The sequence below is a fragment of the Pelodiscus sinensis genome, chromosome 7 (genome assembly GCF_052426305.1).
Source record: "Pelodiscus sinensis isolate ZL-2025 chromosome 7, ASM5242630v1, whole genome shotgun sequence".
NCBI lineage: Eukaryota > Metazoa > Chordata > Testudines > Trionychidae > Pelodiscus > Pelodiscus sinensis.
In genome coordinates, this window is record NC_143058.1 from 69,873,095 (window position 1) to 69,895,010 (window position 21,916).

A 21,916-nucleotide genomic window follows, 5' to 3' on the forward strand; every position below is an offset into this window, starting at 1 on the left:
AGAAGTCAGCTTTGTAGATCTTAAAATGGATGCTCCAACTTGATCCTGTCTACTTCTCAGATCTACTGCTCTACTACCTGCCTTGCCAATGCCCTGAGATCCTGTTAAGATGCTTTTAAACTAAAATTGTTTTGAATTTATGCTTTTGCTTGTTCTGCTCTTTGAGTCTGATTCTCTGCCTCAGGAGAACAGTGAAGTTTGTTCCCTCTGTATTTTTTTTTATAAACAATCTTCAAATCCTATCTTTTTCTATAGATGGCATTAATTTTATTTGACCCTTTATCTGAAAAATCTCTTACAGATGATCTGCCTGAAAGACCTAACTTAAGTATACATTGTGGCTACGTCTACACTGGCAACCTTTTCCAGAAATGCTTAAAACGGAACAGTTTTTCCGTTATAAATATTTCCGGAAAAGCGCGTCTACATTGGCAGGATGCTTTTCCTCCCCTGGTCCAGCAAAATCCCTAATCTGGGACTGGTCAGGTCCCAAGGGTGCTGGATCAGGGACGTTGAACCTGTACTGAATATACTGTATTAATCAGAAATCCTTCTTGTCTCTGCACTTCTGAAGACTTCATCCACATTTTGTAGCCAGCTGTAAAAAGATAATCCCAAGAGAGAAGTATATAGGCAAACTTTTCAGAAGTGCTTAGAGATTTTGAGGGTATTTTTGGGTGCCCACTCTGAAATCCCTTGAAAAGGGCCTGACTTCTAGAAAATGCTGAGTGTCTACTCTCTGAAAGCCACCTCACTTTATAAGGTGCCTCAAGCTGGCTATGTAAAAAACAGAGGCACCCCAAAATAGGTAGGCACTTTCTAAAACCATGAACATCAGTAGATAAATATAATTAATATACCTTTAAATAAAATGTTAGCTGTCTGAAAACAAAATTAAACTACACTTAAAAATTCAGATCCCTCCTTCCCCCCTTTCCTCCCAGCAGGTGGATAATGGAAGAAGAGAACTTAAGACAACAGTAAAAAAAGTGCCCATTTACTTGTGATTTGTCAATCAATGGTTAAGAAAAAATTAATGAATTCACTCTAAGGCCTTGTCTCCGCTATGCGGTAGATTGACGCTGCAGCCATCGATCCACTAGCAGTCGCTATATTGCACCAACTGTATGCATAATAACCAGATTGTCAAGAGTACTCCTGTTGATCCTGATACTCTATCAAGATGAGAAGTGGAGGTAGTTTGTACAAGAGAGCAGACCCCAAAGACCTTACTGCATGCAAGATGCCATGGTGAATATGTCGACTTCAGCTACACTATTTGCCTCCATGGCTCATTTGGCTTTCTGTAGTTATAGAATACATTTCACACTGTAGGAGCAATAACATGCCAATGGCATGGGTTTATGAAGGGGATGGTTTGATGAGATAACATGATCTTGATAACTAATTGACCATTCATTATCAGAGGTAAATAGGTCAATGGAGGGATGATAGGAGTTACTATAGAGAACTTTCTGGGTGTCTGGCTGGTGAGTCTTGCCCACGGGCTCAGGGTTTAGCTGATCGCCATACTTGGGGTCGGGAAGGAATTTTCCTCCAAGGTAGATTGGCAGAGGCCCTGGAGGTGTCTCGCCTTCCTCTCTAGCATGGGGTACAGATCACAGCTGGAGGGTTCTCTGCATCTTGGGGTCTTCAAAGTATTTGAAGGCTTCAATATCTGAGATATAGGTGAGAGGATTATTCTAGGAGGGGGTGGGTGAGATTCTGTGGCCTGCATTGTGCAGGGCGTCAGACTAGATGATCATAATGGTCCCTTCTGACCTTAAAGTCTATGAGTCTATAAGTCTTATCTACTGTTTACATAAGCATCTCTGAATGAAAAGAAGTGTAAGGGTCTGTTTCTATCTTACTTATCCCTGATTTGCATCAATGTAAGTTCACTGAAGTCAACGAAGTTACAGTATAAAACTGGTGGTGAAAAAGAATCAAAACCTGAAAGTTCAGAGCATTATTATTAAAATTATTTAGGGTGAAATCCTAGCCCTACTGAAATCAATGGGGGGCCTCTAGCTTATTTTTGCCTGAGATGTCCCACTTCGTATTTCACATGGAATAGATAACATAATTAGATTGGTAAATCACAAAGAGATGAATGTTAGCTCACCTCCTCATAAGCCATTTGATAAATTACATAAGAGGCAGCTAAATCCCATCAAGTAACATCTCTACAGTCATGAATGAAGCCTGGTTGGTCCATGAGACCATCTCATTATTAAGTCGTGATCCATATCCTGTAAGATTTAGATTCCTGTAATGGGGCAGCTCCTTCAAGAGCAGAGGTCACTCTTTGGAGCCCCTTAAAAGCTGCACGTCACACATCCAAAGGTACAAAACATTTCCCTCTAGAGTTCATTGGATTTAATCCCAACTAGGGCTGTGAAGCAGTTAAATTAATCATGTGAGTAATCACATTGTTAAACAATTCCAGAATAGCATTTATTTACATATTTTGGATGTTTTCTTCATTTTTAAATATATTGATTTTGATTACAACACACAATGCAAAGTGTATAGTGTTTGCTTCACATTTATTTTTGATGGCAAATATATGTACTGTAAAAAAACAAAGAAATAATATTTTTCAATTCACCTAATACTGGTATTATAGTGCAATCTCTTTATCATGAAAGTTGAGCTTAACAAATGTAGAATTACGAACAAAAATAACTGCATTCAAAAAATATAACAATGTAAAACTTCAGAGCCTACACTCCCACTCAGTCCTACTTCTTGTTCTGCCAATTGCTCAGACAATCAAGTTGGTTTACATTTGCAGGAGCTAATACTACCTGTTTCTTGTTTACAATGTCACCTGAAAGGGTCAGAACAAGTGTTTACATGGCATTGCTGAAGCCAGTGTTGCAAGGTATTTATGTGCCAGATATGCTAAAGTTTCATATGTCCCTTTGTGCTTCAACCAACATTCCAGAGGACATGCATCCACTGCCAGGATGGTTAAACAGTGAAATAAGTTGTCTAGGGAGTTTGTAGAGTCTTCATCACTGGAGATATTTGAGAGCAGGATAGATAAACATCTATCAGGGATGATCTAGATGGTGCTTGGTCCTACCGTGAGGGCAGGGGACTGGCTCCATGACCGCTCAAGGTCCCTTCCAGTTCTAGTATTCTAAGATTCTATTTAATAATGATCCAAAGCAATGTGGACTGATGAATGTTCATTTTCATAATCTGAGTAAGATGGGTTGAGTGCTGTAGCTATCGTTAGACTCTCACATTGGCACCTTTTTGTGTTTTGTCAAATCTTCATTAAAGTGTTCTTAAAATGAACATGTTCTGGGTCATCATGTGAGATTGCTATAACATGAAATATATGGCAAAATGTGGTTAAAACAGAGCAGGAGATATACAATTCTCCCACAGGGAGTTTAGTTGCAAGTATAATTAATGCATTCTTTTTTTTAAATGAGCATCATCAGCATGGACACACGGTCTCTGGAACAGTGTCTGAAGCATGAAGAGGCATATGAACGTTTAGCATATGTGGTATGTAAATTCCTTGCAATGCCCGCTACAAGAGTGACATGAAAATGCCTGTTCAGACTTTCAGGTTACACTGTAAGCAAGAAGTGGGTAGTAGTACTGTAAGAGCATGTCTACACTGGGGAGTTATTTCGAAATAACAAGGTGAGCATCCACACTACCAAGCCTGTTATTTCAAAATAATAACTCCTGCTTGTGAAGATGAATAGGCTTGTTTCAAAATAGTTATTTCAGGAGTTATTATTTCAAAATAACTTATTGGTAGTGTACACATAACCTAAATGTAAACAAGCTTGTTTGTCTTAGCAATTGGCTGAACAAGAAAAAGGACTGAGTGGACTTGTAGACATTGTTTTGTTTTTGAGTGCAGCTACATAACAAAAAAATCTATATTTGTGAGTTTTACTTTCACATAAAGGGATTGCACTATAGACTTGAGGTATATTGAAAGATACTATTTATTTTATCATTTTAGAGGGCAAATATTTGTAATAAAATAATAATATAAAATAAGCACTGTACACCTTGTATTCTGTGTTGTAATTTAAACCAACATGTCAAAAAACACCCCAAACCCTTTAGTCAATTTCAATTGGTATTCTATTATTTAATGGTAAGATTAAAACTGTGATTAATCATGTTTTTAATTGACATCAATTTTTTTGAGTTAACTGCGATTAATCAGCAACCCTAGTCTTGACACAGTCTGGCCCTTCAGGCCCCCACCCCACACTTAGTATCTCTCTTTTCTTAGATAAGAAGTCCCCAGTCCTCCTTCTTGGAGCAGGGTCCCAGTACAACCGTCACTCCCACGTGTTAGGAGGCTGGAACTCAAGTTAATACCCTGGTGCCAGTGTGATACTCCTGCCTTACAGACAACCTCAACTCCTCACTGAAGCAACTCCCCTGGTTCCAGGATATTTCCTACAAGAGCTTTTCCTTATTCTCTGCCACAGCTTCCTGGGCTTTTAACAGCTTCTTGCTACCCTCTGTAGGGAATCTGCTGACCACTAGGCCCCATCAAGGCTGTTAATACAGCACAGGGAGTTCTTTTAGGAAACAAAGTTGGTTGAACCCAGGCCACCAGACGTAAGGGGCAAGCCACTCTGTTACAGCCCCTGTACTAGCACAAGTACAGGGTAAGATTTCCAACACTACAGGGGACTGTTTTAGGGAGAATTTCTGGCTAGCCCCAGGGTGACTATGCAGGGAAATGAAATGAAGGGGAGCAATTGTTTTCTCTCCTTGCATGCTTACACAAAGCCTATTCAGATATTTGCTCTAGATCCTGAAGTGGCTGGCAGTTGGGTGGGAATACAAGGATTTTGTACCTTATGCTCCCTTAGAGACAAATCCATGGCCCCACTTTTCTATGGACCAGCCAATGAGGCTGAGGTCTGAGTAGTCACAATCCGGTCAAGTCATGATCCTGTACTCAGAAAACTTACCTCCCTGCCCTACCACAGCCAGGGAGCTTGGGAGGCATTGTCCTTTTCTCTGTAGGCATGTTTACACTGTAATCCAAGGTAGGAGTACAGCATCCAAAGGCACACCTGGACTAGCTTTGATCTAGCTAGCTCAAAGAATAATAGCAGCAAAGCTATGACAGTCTGGTCCAGTCATTGGAGTATCTACCCAGAATCTAGATCAGGCTTGCAGAGTCTTACTACTTCATTGGTTGCACTGGCCCCACTACCATTGAACCTGAGAGATCAAAGCTAGTGTGGGTATGTCAACATGTGTTGCAGTCACACCTTTGATTGTGACACAAAAAATCCCCTTGGGCAAAATGCGTCCCAGAGCCTCCTTTGCAGCTATGCGCTGCCTCTTGCTTACAATGACTGTGTTCAAGACCTGTGATCTAACTCAAAATGTTTAACTAACAAATCACCATACACAATTTATTTAAAAAAAAATCTGAATTAAAGACACTGTCTGTCTTAAGTAACTAGAGTTCATTGTTTTGTTTTGTTTTGTTTTCTATTAAAGCCACATCTTCATTTTCCTACAAATGACATTTTCTCTTAATAAACTACTACAAGAATGCTCTCTGGTACGGCACATTATTTGGTTTGAATCCTTCAGTGGGAAGACTGACAACACAAGGGGTTTGGTTTGTGTTTTAAAAACAGGAGAAATATTATTTTAAACTTAGAACAAATGAGTGTGCTAGAAACAGCAGATGGAGATAGAGTGCCAGTACAACTCATAAATAATACAAAATCCTCTCAGAAGTAATATGGTTGCTGAATTTCCCTAGAAAACGGCATGTCTTCATCAGAATTCAGCTTGACTAAAATGCAAAATGTCACTTCAGAAAAACCTAAATGAAAGGCAATACATAGTGTTACAGCAAAACTGCAAAAGCACATCACTTACACTATGGAAAGGAGAAAGACCTTGTGGCAGAATAATATTATAAGAAGTTTCTTACCTCCATCCCCAGATCCTGAGCCTGCATCTGAAGAGAGAACACAATGAAATTTATAGTTAGATGCGGCAATCTAAACTATGAATATATAAGGCAACACTGCTCGGTTAAATGTATCATGGTGTATTTTATGTTTAATGTTGTCTCTGAGTAAATTACAGAGATCTAATCTTTACATGATTCTCTCAAGCCAGCTTTCTGATGCCTGAATTTTCTTTTAAAAAGCCTTCATAAAAGACAGAAAAAGCCAAAGCACAGGAGTGCTGTAATGTTCTCCTAAGCGTCTGTTTCATTTGCTGAGAATGATAAACTATCTTCAAGAGCTTTGTGATTAATAGTTTTTCAAAGTTACTTTATGTGCACTTCCATTTCCCCCCTTACACATATCATATTTAAGAAAAATATTTTTCATTAGGTTTTGGAACGTATAGAAATGAATGTCACATATAGTCATTAATATTTAAGAGCTTCATATATGTAAGAATATCCAAAATGTTTGATGACAAACACTGACTCAATATTCCTACCATAAATAGAATGCCTATGCAATAAAGAAAGGAAATATTTATAGTGAATACCTAGCAAGCAAACCCTTTTTTATAAAATGGCTAATCTTCCTTTTCTCGCTCCCCCACATTTTCAGATTAACATTGTAAGTGGAAATAATTAGTTTAATTTTTTAAAGGAAAGATCAGAATTATAGAATCTCATAATGGTTACTTGCTTGCTATATGAAGTGCTTTGTCTTTAAATCCTTCATCGTAGCCTGAAGAAATTTAGCTATACTGTTCATGTTTCCAGTTTTAGGAAGAGCAGCCACATGAAATTGTCAAGCAAAGAACTTCATTAAGAAGCATTCTTAACAAATCAATGTGCAAAAATGCACACAAATGGAGAGGCTTCTGGCTGAAAGAAAATCTAAATTCTGTCTCCATTTTCAGCAGTTTAATATAATAAAGGCACTGATGAAAGCAAAAAAGAAAGTTGCATTGTCAAGAGTTTCTTTTTACTGGCAAGCTCAACTAGCAAACACTGCTCAGTGTCAAAGGCAGTTAGAAAGAGAGAGCAAATGGAGAGCTTGCAAAGACAAGATTGTGATTCTGTTTGTATATCAAGAGTTGAAGCCCAATTTATTTATGGTCAGATCTTGTTAATCTAAGTTGGTTTGTACATTCAGTCATTACTCAGATAAAAAAAAAATCTTCAGATTAGCAAGACTTTTTTTTTTTGGCCACAGCAGTGGGTTACCAATTAAACCTTGCAGCTAGCTAAATAAACAGATGAGCCACATTACTCAGTTGTGCTGGTTTTCTAGCTGGCTAAATCTTGAAACGGTGGGCTTTTTTCACCATATGATCATGAACAGCGGGGGCAAGGAATGCTTAGAAAATGGAATAAAATCTGATAGTGCTCTCCTCTGTGAAACACCCATATTCCTAATCTGGTTCTCCAAACTACTCCCCACCACACACCATCTCCAGGCCAGCTGCTTGGTGAGAGGAAGGTCTCTGTAGTCTAACACAAATAGGCTATGTCTAGACTGCAAGCCTCTTTCGAAAGAGAGCGTCTAGACTGCACGTTGAACTTTCGAAAAAGCGGCTTGCTTTTTCGAAAGAAAGCATCCAGTGAGTCTGGATGCTCTCTTTCGAAGAAGCCCTATTTACATTGAAGAATGCCTTCTTTCAAAAGAGGAACTTTCGAAAGAAGGCGTTCTTCCTCGTGAAATGAGGTTTACCGCCATCGAAAGAAAAGCCGCGTTCTTTCGATTTAATTTCGAAAGAACGCGGCTTGAGTCTGGACGCAGGGGAAGTTTTTTCGGAAAAAGGCTACTTTTCCCGAAAAAAACCCTGAGTCTGGACACAACCATAGTGATGCCTGGAAAGCAGGGACTGCCCACCACCTCTCATGTCCTGCAGCTGGGAAGAAACAAACACAAGCCTTTCTTTCCTTTAGGTACGCTGTACAATTCCCAGCTGTTTGGAGGAAAGAAGCTTCATATTTTCTCCTTCTCCTTCCACACACTCATATCCAGACTCCATCTAGCCATTCTTGAGGATTTTTTTTCTCACCATCCTTTCTTTATTCACCAGGTGTTTTCAGTGACATACCCTCCCATGTAAGATGGGATTGTATTACTCCCTCTCATGCCATCCTCTGAGGGGAATCCAGCAGATTCCAAACCTGCAGATCAGTTGATTCAGCACTCTCCTCTCAGCATGATGGAACAGGGGTATTCTTGTTGTCAACATTCTGCTCTCTCGACTGCCATCTACAGAGAGATCCATTAATTCTCCAGCAGCCCCACCAAAAGCAAAGCGCACTCTCAGATAAAATCTGATCTAAAGCCCCACAAAGTGAATAGAAAGATTCTCATTGACATCAGTGGGCAATAGATCAGGTTCATAAACTCTGCCTTCGGGAGGAGAGAAAAAGCAATCAAATATTCAAGACATCAGGATTCCTAGTTTTCTTTCCTCCCTGAGTATCTTTAACACTGGAGAAGGTATCGCCAAAATAAGTACAAGAAATAATGGGAAATCTTAAGAAATGATGCAGCAAGAAAGCGGAATTAGACTATTAAACTTTTTAATGAAAAAAACCCCCCCAATATCTGTCCTAAAAGAAACTCTTCTGCCAAAATTGACTCTTCCTGACAGAACTCAAGATAACACCAATTTCTAGACAAAGAACATCACAGAATATCTTTTTCCCTTTGAAAACTCTTAGGCTATGTCTAGACTGCAAGCCTCTTTCGAAAGAGCGCGTCTAGACTACACGCGGAACTTTCGAAAAAGCGGCTTGCTTTTTCGAAAGAAAGCAACCAGCGAGTCTGGATGCTCTCTTTCGAGGAAGCCCTATTTACATTCAAGAACGCCTTCTTTCGAAAGAGGAACTTTCGAAAGAAGGCATTCTTCCTCGTAGAATTAGGTTTACCGCCATCGAAAGAAAAGCCGCGTTCTTTCGATTTAATTTCGAAAGAACGCGGCTTGAGTCTGGACGCAGGTGAAGTTTTTTCGAAAAAAGGCTACTTTTTTTGAAAAAACCCCTGAGTCTGGACACAGCCTTAGGTAACAGTTTCAGATAAAGCATAATTTACAGAAAGAAACATTTCTCTTAAGTGCAAGACATACAGATTGCTGCTGTGCATAATATTTTTTCTAATGCACTTTTTACTGACTCTTCTATCCCAATCTGAAAAGTTCTGCTTTATATTTAAAGAGTTCCCTCGAGGACAAAAGCTTGCTTCTTTTCAAGTTCATTTCATTGCCCACCTCTAATGAGTACAGAACACAAAAGGAAAACATTGGGAACTCCGGCAAAGAGCAAGTCAGTTTTCCTGTCAGATTATGCTCATTCATCTTTCTGTATAATTCATATAGGAGGGCTATGAGTATTTCACAGCTCCCAGATTAAGGAAAGGGGCCTAAAGAAATAATACTCATTCACCGCATGTTCTTCAACAAATTCCTCCAAGTAGTACAGAGACCATTCCACAATCTCACTAACTTAACTTAAAGTTAAGGGCCAGAACCTTATCCAGTATAGATCAGTATAGTTCCATGGCAGTCACAGAAGCAGGGCCAGACCGAGCCATTCCGGCGCCCTGGGCAGACAGTTTAATTGCGTCCTGGGTTGGGGAAGGGCGCATGCGCGGCCCCGCCCCCGTGCCGGCACGTGGGAGAGGGCGAGCGGAGCTGGTGGCGGCAGGACGCACATGCCTGGCCCGGCCCAGTATGGCTACTGCTGCTGGCGCGCAGTCCGGGACCGCCCGGGGCGGGCCAAGGTTGGCCGGGCAAGGCCCCGCGGCCACGGGGGAAAGGACGCTGCTGGCTAGTTCTGCTGGGATTAACGTGGCCCCCGCTTCGGGCGGCCGCTACAGGGTGGCCGCTGGGAGCTGCTGCAGCCCGTGATCCAGGAACCGGGTGCGCGGCACCTGATGGCAGCAGTAAGGGGCACCATGCCTTAATCCGGCCCTGCACAGAAGCTCTGCTGGTTTATACCATCTGCGGATCTAGTCCTACATTTATGACAAAATACAGAAGAGTTACCATATGCAGTAACTCTGATATGCTAGCTCCTCCAGATTACAGAGTGCCATGGACACAAACAAAGCATTTAGGTCTCTGATCTGCCGGTTTAATCTCTATTTCCAGTTACTTGTAGACACATTATACAACTCTATGAAATGCACTGTACATGGCAGAATGCAACAGGGGCATACCCATACACTTCACATCCAGGCCCGCTCACTAGCCCCAGCTCTGCTCTGGCCCCACCACTTGCCTTGCTCCACCTGCCTGTGCTTCTGGAAGGGAAAGGGGTCAGTGGCTTGTCCTGATTCATGCCCATCCAGGAAGCAGGGACAGGATACAGAGACTTGCTCTGCTCTGCCTGCCTGCTTGGCACTCCTGCCAGGGCTGGGCAGGTGGAGGGGGCAAGTCCCCACCTTTCAGCCCCTCACCTCCCTGAAGCACTTGTGGGGCATGTGCAGTGGAGCAAGCCTTCCATCCCCGTCACGGGAGTGCCAGAAGGGCAGAGCAGGTGCACCCATTTTTCCAGGGTCCCAGGTTGGCCCAGTGGCTAATCTGCCACTGAGAGGAGAGTGAGTGAGTAGGTGGCTGGAAGCGGTAGAGGATATCTTCAGAAAAGGTAGGTACTCAGCACGGGGGAGCTAGGCCTGGTGCGGGGCAATGGGACCTGGAAGGGAGCGAGGAGCCACGTGTGCCGGAGAGCAGTATCTCCTCCTAGAGCTAAGTGCATGCCCAGGGCCCCAGAGAGCCCATGATCAGACGGTCCATCCATCACCCCCAGCCAGGTGAGCTGCAGGGGGTGGGAAGAGGCTGGCTTCCCATCCCTCCTGTCCTCTCAACTCCCTCTCTCCCCCGTAATTGCCTGCCAACTAGAAGGTAGAGCCACACAAATATTCCATGCTGGCTACTCCACTGATATTAAAACAGAAATAGTATTCTATGCCCTGTTCCTCAAAGCAACATACAGAATCTTTAAAAAAAAAAAAAAAAAAAGAATGGATGGATGGATGGATGCAGTAGCTGCTTAGGTCTATATGGTAAATTATTCATCTGGAGTTAATACGCCTGGAATCCTTATCATGATATGCAAGCTATTTCATCTGGTTTCCAACAAAGTTCTCTACAAACAGAGCATTATACATACCCGTTGCACATGATCCTTCAGACACCACAAGTATTTCACTCTGCTGCTTGCAGGCAGCCTGTCTCAAGTAGCATTCGTTTTGATAGGTATCGCCATTGGAGCCACACACTGGCACATAGTCGCTGTTACACTAATGAATGCAGAAAAGGAAAGAATGTAATTAGTAACAACCACCAAATGGTGCCATGCCAATCCATTCCCCACCCCCCTCAAAAAAATAAAACACCATGAAAACAACAGGAGATTAGAAACTGCCCGATCCTTGCTTACTCTTTATAAATCTATCATTATTAGTAGGACTACAGGAGAAAACCTGAAGGGATATAAACAGTCATGCTTCAGAGCACAACTTGACTTCTAATTGACAGGTGTGAGGAAGAAACTTCCCATATGGTCTAGTTATTTTATAACTGTCCACTATGGACTTTCATATCTTTAAAGTAATTGGTGCTGGCTATTCAAAGACAAAATGCTAGACAAGATGTACTACTGGCCTGCTGCGGTATGGCAATGCATGCACTCCCACTCCATTGGAAGATAATAGGCACGAGTTGTCTCATAATTAAAATTGATTGGGAAACAATCATCATGGATTTTTTAATGAAAATAATCACCAAAGACACGTCCGATTTTTCATTAAAAATGTTGACCTTTGAAAATTTTCAAAAAGCTTTCGTTACAGCATTTCCTTGAGTTCAGAGTTCTCCTTTGCATGTTGAAGGCATCAGGACCAGAACTGCAAAGCATGTCATAAAAAATGCTAAAGATCAGAGAGACTGAATAATATACATGTTATCAGCTCATCTGAAAATTCTGCTCAGTATTGTCAACTATCAGTTTTATTTTTCTCCATTACCATTACCAAAAGAACACGTTTTTTTTACCCCTGCTTTTTCATTTTAATAAAAATAATTCCATTTTATAATGGAAATTAGGCAACCTACAGGGTGTAGTTATCATAAGATAATCACACTCTGAGGTATTAAAGATACTTGGATGTGCCCTGTACCTGATAATTATGCCGGGGATATGATTATCTCATGATTACTATACTCCTGATATGCCTCATTGTTTAATTATAACAAAAGTAATGATCAAGATTATTATTTACAAATGATCACCTCTGTTTAAAAACCACATAAAAATTAAAAAGTCACACTATCAATTTAGCTATCTTATGCCATGAAGTGTTTTATGTTGTGCTAATACACTTGATATCCAGTATGAAACTGATGTCAATATGAATTTGAAATCTGCCTAGATACAAATGGCTACAGAAATGATTAACGCATACAGTTGTGTGAGTTGAATTAATTGTAGGCCTCCACACAGGGATCTAGCCAGGAAATTATTCATACTTGGTCAGAGAGACATTTGGGCTGATTCAAGAGAAGTGACATTTCCCTCTGTATTATATTTTCTTAAAACTCCCAGTCCTGCTATGTTTCCTAAACATACCAGCCAATGCTTTCTTCTTTTAGGTTTCAGCTCATCAATTCACAGATTTAAAACTATTGATTACAATGTTCTGGTTTGCCATTTTGAGGAATGCATTCTAAATCTGACCTGTGTCAAATACAGAAGTGTCAGAATTCATGCAGAAGCTAAAGAGTGATTTAGACAGAGCTGAAGGGTGATTTGGAATAGTTTACCAAGACAATTAACATAAACAAATGAATTTTTTTTAAAGCATGAAGGACTAAGTCTTAATTATTTTACACATACAGTTCCAGTGACACCACAGGGACTATTTATGGTTATGTGAACAGGATGTTCAGTAGTTGGTCCAGAATAATCTAACATTCACCACTATAAATACAAACACAAACTTTGATCCTGCTTCATGGAAAGCAGTTGCAAATTTCCCATTAGTTTCAGTCAGAGCAGGGTTTACCCATAGGCTACGTCTACACTGGCATGATTTTCCGGAAATGCTTAAAACGGAACAGTTTTCCATTATAAGTATTTCTGGAAAAAGAGCGTCTACATTGGCAGGATGCTTTTCCGGAAAAGCCCTTTTTCCGGAAAAGCGTCCGTGGCCAATGTAGACGTGCTTTTCCAGAAAAAAGCCCCGATCGCCATTTTTGCGATCGGGGCTATTTGCGGAAAAGACTACTGTGCTGTCTACACTGGCCCTTTTCCGGAACAGTTTTCTGGAAAAAGGACTTTTGCCCGAGTGGGAGCAGCATAGTTTTTCCGGAAAAGCAGCTGATTTCTTACAGTAGATCGTCAGTGCTTTTCCGGAAATTCAAGGGGCCAGTGTAGTCAGCTCGCAGCTTATTCCGGAAAAGCGGGTGATTTTCCAGAATAAGTGGCCCAGTGTAGACACAGCCATAATGTTTATGCCAACTAGCTTCAAAACAAGTCCTATTTTCCTTACCTATGTGAGTAACCTCATTACCTGAGATGTGGCTATTCATGTGCATAAAATGAGCAAGGTTTGGTGTAACAAGTGAAAAGGTGTCAAGGTTGAAATCCTGGAGCACTGAAGTCAATGGCAAAACTCTGATGGACTAAAATGTTGGGGACAGGATTTCACCCCAAATTCTGTGCATTTAGTAGAACTTCACAAGGTATTTGAGAGACTATTGTGTTCTATGGCGGATGCTTCTATGCCTCTATTATCCATTCTTTATCCCATTATCTATACATTTTGATACACCGACAAAGATAAAAAAAATAAAGCTGCTGCTCAGCAACAGATAACGTGGGCACGTGAAGCTTTCAGAGGGTGCTAACTAGGGTCCTGAGCTCCAGTGACATTGAAGAGCAGGATAAAAATAATCGCAAATAAAGTGGGGGAAAAAAACCCAACATGATTGTCAGAATATCATAATCTACCAGAGCTGGATTCTGATACTTTATAACAATGGAAAACTGGCATTCACAGCTTTCTATTGGTACATGAAGTGTTTCTTTCTGATCCTAGAGGTTGCTGGGATACTGGATTTTGACTATCACCATTCCTTCAATCCATCAGTACATTCTGGGCATTGGCTCAGGACTAAGTACACCAAGTCTTAGACCTTGGGAGGAGTTTCAGCAAGGGCCAGATCATGTCAAAACTCCCATTAGCGAAAATGGCAAACTTCCATATTGTGGAATGCTCCCACTCACTTCTGTACTTTTAACATATATTTGCTTAACCCAAGCAAGGAAGAACAATAAGCATGCCCTAATTTAGCCATGCACTGGTTACTGACTACCTTTCATAGCATTTGGAAATTTGTATACTTATGATCATAGGCACAGGAACATTTTGGCTTCACAGAGTTTATGAAGTTTCTTTAGCACAAGTTTATTTTCCAGAGAAGCTGACATACTTGTGTAAATCCTGCTCATGTTAGCACTACAAAACTGATTACTTCTTACTCTCAAAAGCATGATTTGATTAATACTGTCACCACTCTTCACACATTTTTAGCAAGCAAAGTAATATGAAAATGCATTTCAATAATACACAACTCACAACTCTGTAACTAAGGTCCCGATCCTGAAAACACACAAGCATATGTGAGGAGCCCCACTGAAGAAAATTCAGCTACTCTCATAAGAAAAGTTATTTGTGTGTGTAAATGTTTTCAAGATCAGGATCTAACTGTCGAGAAACAAACCCAGCACCAACTGAAATACCTAACTACCTATTAAGACATTTTTGTGTTATCACAGAGGGAAAAGAATAGGGGCTAAGGCAGTCTAGTTCAAATTATGACATCATAAAATATTTGTTAATTCTGAATGCTTCATCTTATTTCCTATAGCTAACAATGTGGTCCTATGAGAGGGAATGATTAATGGTCTGATACATTAATACCCAATGAACACATAGGGTGTGCTCTAACACAAGAATAAATGAATTTCTGCTCCTATTGAAACAGATGTGGGGAGGATACTCACATGAATACAAGTCCCCCACCAGGTGAAATCAATGGGTGATCTATATTTCTGTAGTGTTAAAAAAGCAAAAATGACTCAATTAGGGGGAAAACCCTGGCCATTTATCTTCTGCTTGGGGACAGAACCACACCCAAGTAATCCAAAACAGTCTGGTTTTAATTTGCCTTTCAAGCAACAAATGTTTATTATGTTAAATCAATTTATTGGACACTGTTTGAACCAGTGTTATAAAAAACAGGTACAAGAGTGGCCAACCAGAAATTTTCAGTAGCATAATAACAACCCACATCTTTGCTTTCCAACTGCAGTAAAAGCCCCTAGCAAGTACCAGAGAAAACATAAAACATGATTAAACTGATGAGCACTCTTTTGTTGATTTGTCCATTGTCACTGTAAACAAGTGTGCATGGAAAGTGCGTCTGAATTCTGACTGAGCAAACTCCCTCACTTGAGCCCTATGGTTTTGTGTCTGTATTCCATACACCCCAAAAGACACTTAATGCAGTACTCAGTCAGTCCCTGATACTGCATTAGAATTCATTCTCTCCTACAGTGGCATATTTTTCATGCCTACCAAACTGCCCTGAGCTGCATGATGAGCCAAGTTACTCCCTACTTTAACTCTAGTAACACACGGGATTTTCAGAAGCACAAGAATTACTTTGACTCTACCAAACCGAGAGCATCAGCTACACAAGTGTTGGCATTGTCTGAATAGCAGCACGCATAGATAGCTTGCATTACAAGCTCACATTCAAAGATGTGACTCCATGAATGGCCAAAACAAAAAGTAAGAGCTCTCAATTCATAAGGGATCTGATCCAAAATCTACTGAAGCTAACAGAGAGTTTCCCACTGACTTCAGAAAACTTTCAATGAGGCCCACAATCACTTGGTCACTTTACTCTCATGCCATGTAAGATTATAAACATTACCAGATGATAAAACCTGGCAAATCTGTATCTCATTTCTCCAATATATTTCAACTGTCCTCTTTCATATGTTTTTCAAGCATCAGTATAGATATTACTGATCTACTAAATCCAAGAGAATGCATCCTACTGAATTTTACTAAGGTTTCTTTATTCTAAGTCACCAAAGACTGGCATGATTCCTTGGGAAAACATAGCCTCCACTGTATTCCCTTCCATTAGCGAAGTCTTGGTTTGCTTCTCCCAAGTGGTACATTGCTTTTAAACCAAGTGCCAATGCTAAATTGTGACGAAACACAATAGCATAGTGTTCTCGATGGACACTGTATAACTTAAATGTCAGTGGCACAGCACAGGTATTAGCACCAGGCAACAGCACAAGTCACAAATGTTGATTGCATTATAGGGTTTCCTGAGGAAAGAAAATGTCTAAATAACTAAACATGTTACAAATGCTGATGTTGCACCACACAACTCTCTACATTAACATTTATTTTAAATATGAAATGTGTGACCATATGTAAACTGGAAATTTAATAAAAGGTACAGGATATATACGTATTATTTCTGTCAATGAGAAAATGCAATCATTTAATGTTAAATACCATAACTTTAGTAAAGCAATTGTTGGTGAGATATTATTTCATTTTTGATATTGCGACTTTTTAATTTTTTCCTCCTCAGATATGATATTTTTGCCTCTGGTAATAAAAATAATACTTGGCATGCTTCAGAGTAAGTAGTCTATCAAAATGCTCAGTAATGAATTAAAATCAGTCATTACAGATGAGTACAATACTGAACCATTCAGTCTGTTGTACTGTAACTATTTTAATGGTTATAAAAGTTTTACATCTTAATAAAGTTGCATTAAAATGCAAAAAGCCACCAAAGCACATTAAGGTGTGTGTGTATATATATATTTAGCATATCCTGGTACATTCTCAAAACTCAATAACTTGTACAATTTTTATCTGGATAATTACGCAAAGCACATCTCTTTTCAGAGTTAGGCAAAACACACTAGAAGAAATACTTTCTGATTAAACAGTATGACCTTTAGACTTAGCTGAATGGAGAGGAAAGAGAGAAAGAAGGTGTTTGTGTGTGGGGGGAAGGGAGAGGACGAGGGAATCAACAATAGCCCACAAAAACTATCTACCACCTAACGGAAGTTTGTGATTTTGGAACAGTGGGGAGGGCTATTTTTTTAAATCTGGCATACAATCAAAAGCATTGCCACTATGCAACTTTACTGCAAAAAACATATAAGCATGTTTCAAAGCCATTTCTGTAACTAGAACAGAACACTGGAGTGTGTAAAGCATGATCAGTATCTTTGTAAATTTGGAAAGAACTTTAAATACTTGTTAAATGGGCACATCAACAAAATCACACATACACAACCTGAAGATGAAGACCCCAAAGGGACATTTATAACTGCAGCATCTGCATTTTCCCAGAGAAACTTATGTCTTTTTGACATCAGTTGGCTCTCCTGCCAGCTCTTTACACTTGCTGCCAGGTTTTCCCTCTAACTTCACTGCATGTAGAGAAATAATTTGCCAAGTGATAGGTTGTAAAGGGAGACCTCTGATTTGTATTCTCATTAGAGAATTAAAGAATGAAACAGCAATCTTCTTACCTTGAACTGACAGACGCAAGTCACGCTGTCTCCAATTCTTAAACACTCCCCATCAAATTTACAGGTATTGGTGTCACAGAGAAAGAGATCATTTTCTCTGTCATCATAACCTCAAATGTAAACAGAAAAATACTGTCAGCTTCAGTGTGGAAGGATATACAATACAGGGTGACTGCTTTTCTAATTTACACAGCACCATAATCTTGTTGATGAAAGAATACAATGTGGATGTTCTGTCCTTCCCTGTTTTCAATTATCCACACTTCATGTTCTTATTCCCCACACTTCCACCCTCTTTATTCTGTTAAGCAAACTCCAGTTCCTCAGAAATGATCCAGTAACTGGTGCATTTTTTTTCTTTGGTTGGTTCAACATTTTCCCATGCAATAGTAGATCTTTGGGTCTAAAGTCCAAATTGAAATTTCTCCAGACTATACTGTAACAAAGCCCCAATAATAAAGATAAACAGGCTGTGTGTTTTCTGTGATGGTCTGTCGGATTCCAATGAAGATTGATCACCTCTAAGTTAACAGGAGAGGTGCCAGGCTCTTCACAAGCTGCTGAGTGAACCTCGCTCTTTCCCTTCAGTTTTGCAGACAAACAAATCTGGCTGAAGATTTAGTTCATGAATGCCAGCGTGAATTTCAGATTTCACTAGTTGCCTTCCCGCTCCAACAGCATGTAGTGAGGCATTAAACAAAACAGCTATACTATACCCCAAATCCATTTAGATTTAATGCCATTGATTTTTAAAGTTCCTAGTGCTTCTAATCACATCACTGGATATTACACATGAAAAGAGTGAAAATTGCTTTATGTCATCCTATTATATAAGACACATATATTATTACCTTGAGGGCTGCTCTTTTATCAGAATCCTACCAAAAGGTCTAATTGCAGAAATACCTGGAATATTAATGGCATCGCCTGCTGACCCAAATATTATACTCCCTGTAAAGTCTGTGACTTGAAGGATGATTAATAATTGGGATCAACATATTTTGAGAGACCAGGGTGGGTTTTTTTCAATCAGTGGATAGACAAGCATTTCTTGTCTCCCAACCTCCAACTCTCTCTCTCTCTCTTACACACTCACACACTTAAATTTACATCACTTTGTCACTGAAAGAGACTGAGTGATTTTGCTTCACCAGAAGCCTGCTAATGGGTTTGGAGACCTCTCTCCCTCTTTCTGCATATAAAAAAGTGCCTCAGAAAGAGGGGTGCTCAGCTAGAAACACATCCACAGGCACTGACAAACAGTGGTTGTATTGAAAATACTGCATAAATGGTAAATAAACTCCATGCAATGCACTGATACTGTATTAAGGGCTATGCTGATCAGACACAAATCCAGCTCCCAGTTGATCTAAAAGGGCAAGAACTCCGATCGGGTCCCTAGCCTCTTCCTTATTCAATTAGTACATTTCACCCGCATTCTGTCTGGCAGGCACTTTCCAGGCGGGCTGAAACTGACCAGATAAAGAGGAAATGCCTGTTTGATAGCAGCCCACAGAAGAAATTGAGGAAAGAGGCGTTACTTCTTGATCACTTGCGGCTAGCTACCCTGCCCTTTGGTCCTGTGAGTAGCCTGTGTGACAGCTGTAAATGGTTCCTGTGCTAACTTGTCTTCAGAAACTAGAAGGTTTACAAATTGAATCCAATATAAACGAAGAGAGAAAAGCAAACCAAACCCCATGCCTACAATAAAATCGAAATGTCTGGAAGCAGCGACAAACGGGGTCTTTGCCTAACAGGATTAGCCTTATTACCAAGAGTTGCTAGCACTGACTCTTGCACTTTCTGCAAAGAATCAGCATTTCTCTGACAGCCACAACGTGATGTATTGCATTGTCTCTCCCAAAACTGTTTCTCTCCCAAACACTGTTCTCACTTCTCCAACGTTTAAAGAAACAACCAGCAAACAACCTCCCGCCCCCCACACCATGGCACTGATGCGTTTTGCGGGATCACATAACGACACTGTGTCCAGCCTAGAACAAACTAGGGGCTGCATTGCTGAACAGCCAACCTCAAGCAGAGTGTAGGGGAGATACTGAACCCTCCAGGCACTTTCTGCCCCGCTGTCCAGTCACTCCTGTGCAAATAAATGCACCCTGGCCAGGCGGGGCTCGCCCTGTCATTTGCAGTCCGCGCCAGGAGCGGCGGGTTTTTGGGACGAGCCCTGCCCTGGATGAGGCTAGCGGGAGGCAGGTGCAGGGGGTCTGGCTCGCAGCTTACCAGAGCAGTTCCAGCCGGTCGGCGTTTGGCAGTCACTTAAGGAGGTAGGGAAAGCGGCAAGTTTCACCGGCCGGGCGATGAGGAGTAACATCACCGGCAGCAGCAGCCAGCAACAGCAATCGCCAAGGGTCCAGCTGCCGCCGCCGCTGCACTGCCGAGGGGGGGAGGTGTCCGCAAACACCATGACTTCGGAACTCGGCGGCAGGCGCGGTCTCGGGGCAGGCTAGCGTCCCGGGGGCTCCGGCCAGCAGCAGCAGCAGCAGCTCCGTCCCGGCATGTCGCTCCCGAGAGTTTCACAGCAGCGGCGCCCGCCGGCCAGGTCCCGCGGCCGGGCTCAGCCCCAGGCGGCGGCCGGGCAGCAGCAGCAGGGCGGCGGCAGCGGCCATAGGGCTCCGGGCGGGCTGGCAGGCGGGCGGGAGGGAGGGAGTCAGCGCGCTCCGCAGCCCAGCGGCCGCCGCCTGCTCTGGCGCTCTGCCGCCCGCATCCCTCTGGCGCGGGGGAAGCAGCAGGTCCCTCAGCCCGCCGGGGTCACGTGGCCGAGGCAGCCCGGCCGCTGATTGGCGGAGCGGGATGCAGGTCCCCCGGCAGGGCGGGGCCGGCGGCGGCGGGCGGAGGGATGCTGAGGCTGCGGCGGCGGCTGCGCGGGCCCCGCTCCGGGCCGGACAGTGAAGGCTCCGCGCTGCACCGCGGAGAACTGGGCTCTGCTGACAGCGCCGCCCGCCGCTAGGGATGCACCGCCCGGGCTGGAGCGGCGCTTCTCCGGACTCCCCGCCGCACCGGGACCCGCGGCAGCGGAGGGAGCCGGGAGGCTCCAGGCAGGGCGCACCCTCCCGAGACTGCACAGGCCCGCGCCCCACGCGTGCACACGGAGGCAGTCCCCGGCTTGGGCTCGCTGCTCCCGCGCCGGTCCACGCGTGACTCGCAGCGGCGCGCCTGCGAGGAGCCCGGGCTCCGATGAAGTTTCTAGCAACTGCCCCCAAAGCGGATCTGTCCGCTCGTGGACGTGTTGGGACGGGGCTGGGGGCGGGGGAACGGGGGTGACGGGTCGGCTTGAAAGCGGACAAGCAGCCACCGCAGGGAAAAGGGTGAAGAGGAGGCGACACTGGTCCTGCCCAGAAGGCAGCAGCCCGCACCAGATCTCGGCTTGAGCAGCGGCGCGGCGAAGCAGAGGGAAGAAAAACGCGCGGTCACGGTGGCATGCAGGGGCTCTCTTAGCCTCACGCATTTAAGTGCTGGACGGGGGAGACCGTGACACTCCGCGGGAGCCTCTGTCTGCCCAGGCCGGCTGCAGGAGCCGCCTGGCGTCCGCTGCTCCTTTCGCAGCTACACCCCCTCGCTGAGCGCCCATGGGGCGATTCCTGCTGCCTCCCTTCCTCTCGCCTCCCCTGTCGCCGCGTCCCACGAGAGAGGCCCGCACCCCAGTGGCGCTCTGCAGGGTTCCCGCCGCGTAGTTTTCTGCCGCGCACAGAACAGGGGTCGGGGAGCGCCCCGCGCACCCAGCGCCTGCCCCTAGCTCCGCGGTGCGGACGCCAGGCCCCCTTGCGCTGCAGACAGCAACAGACAGGGATGCGCCCCGTGCAACCTCCGCACCCCGCCCAGCCAGTCTCCCTCCAGCTCCGAGGCGCGCACAGGAGCAGGGTCCCTCCGCAGGCGGTCTCTGGTGGCCAGGCGTGACGACCCCCATCTCCCCCTCAGCCTCCCAGGTGGAGCGCCCAGGCGCACAGCCACCCCGCCCCAGCAGTGAAAAGCGCAGCTGGGCCCCAGCTTCTCGCTCAGGGAGGCTCCATCCAAGCGCGGATCGGCTGGCCCGGACGGCATCAAAGAATCGGGGTGGGGTTTTTTTTTCCACACGCAGCCGCCGGATCCGTGAAGGAAAAGGCCGAGACATTAGCGAGAAGGGACACCCCGCAACGCAGGGCGCCCGCAGTCCCAGGGCTGCTGCACCGGCTGGCTGCGGCAACAGTCCCAGCCCACGAGGCAAAACACATCAGGGGCGTTGAGATCGCGGGGGACGATTGAGTAACTCGGCTGCAGCCAAGCATCTTTGCTCTCCGCAGCGGAGCCGCTCCGGCA

General features: G+C 43.5%; 1 protein-coding gene across 1 annotated transcript in view; it reads right to left on the reverse strand.

The window, feature by feature from the left end:
* Positions 1-20,330, reverse strand: part of TMEFF2 (transmembrane protein with EGF like and two follistatin like domains 2) — a 229,381-nt gene extending 209,051 nt beyond the window's left edge. The window contains exons 1-4 of the mRNA XM_075934210.2: positions 19,844-20,330; positions 17,603-17,712; positions 11,129-11,258; positions 5,957-5,983 (exon numbers count right to left, since the gene is read on the reverse strand). Of these exons, the coding sequence (XP_075790325.2) occupies positions 5,957-5,983; positions 11,129-11,258; positions 17,603-17,712; positions 19,844-20,027 (451 nt within the window). The 5' untranslated portion in view covers positions 20,028-20,330. The remainder of the gene's footprint in view (positions 1-5,956; positions 5,984-11,128; positions 11,259-17,602; positions 17,713-19,843) is intronic.
* Between the last annotated feature and the right edge of the window lie 1,586 nt (positions 20,331-21,916).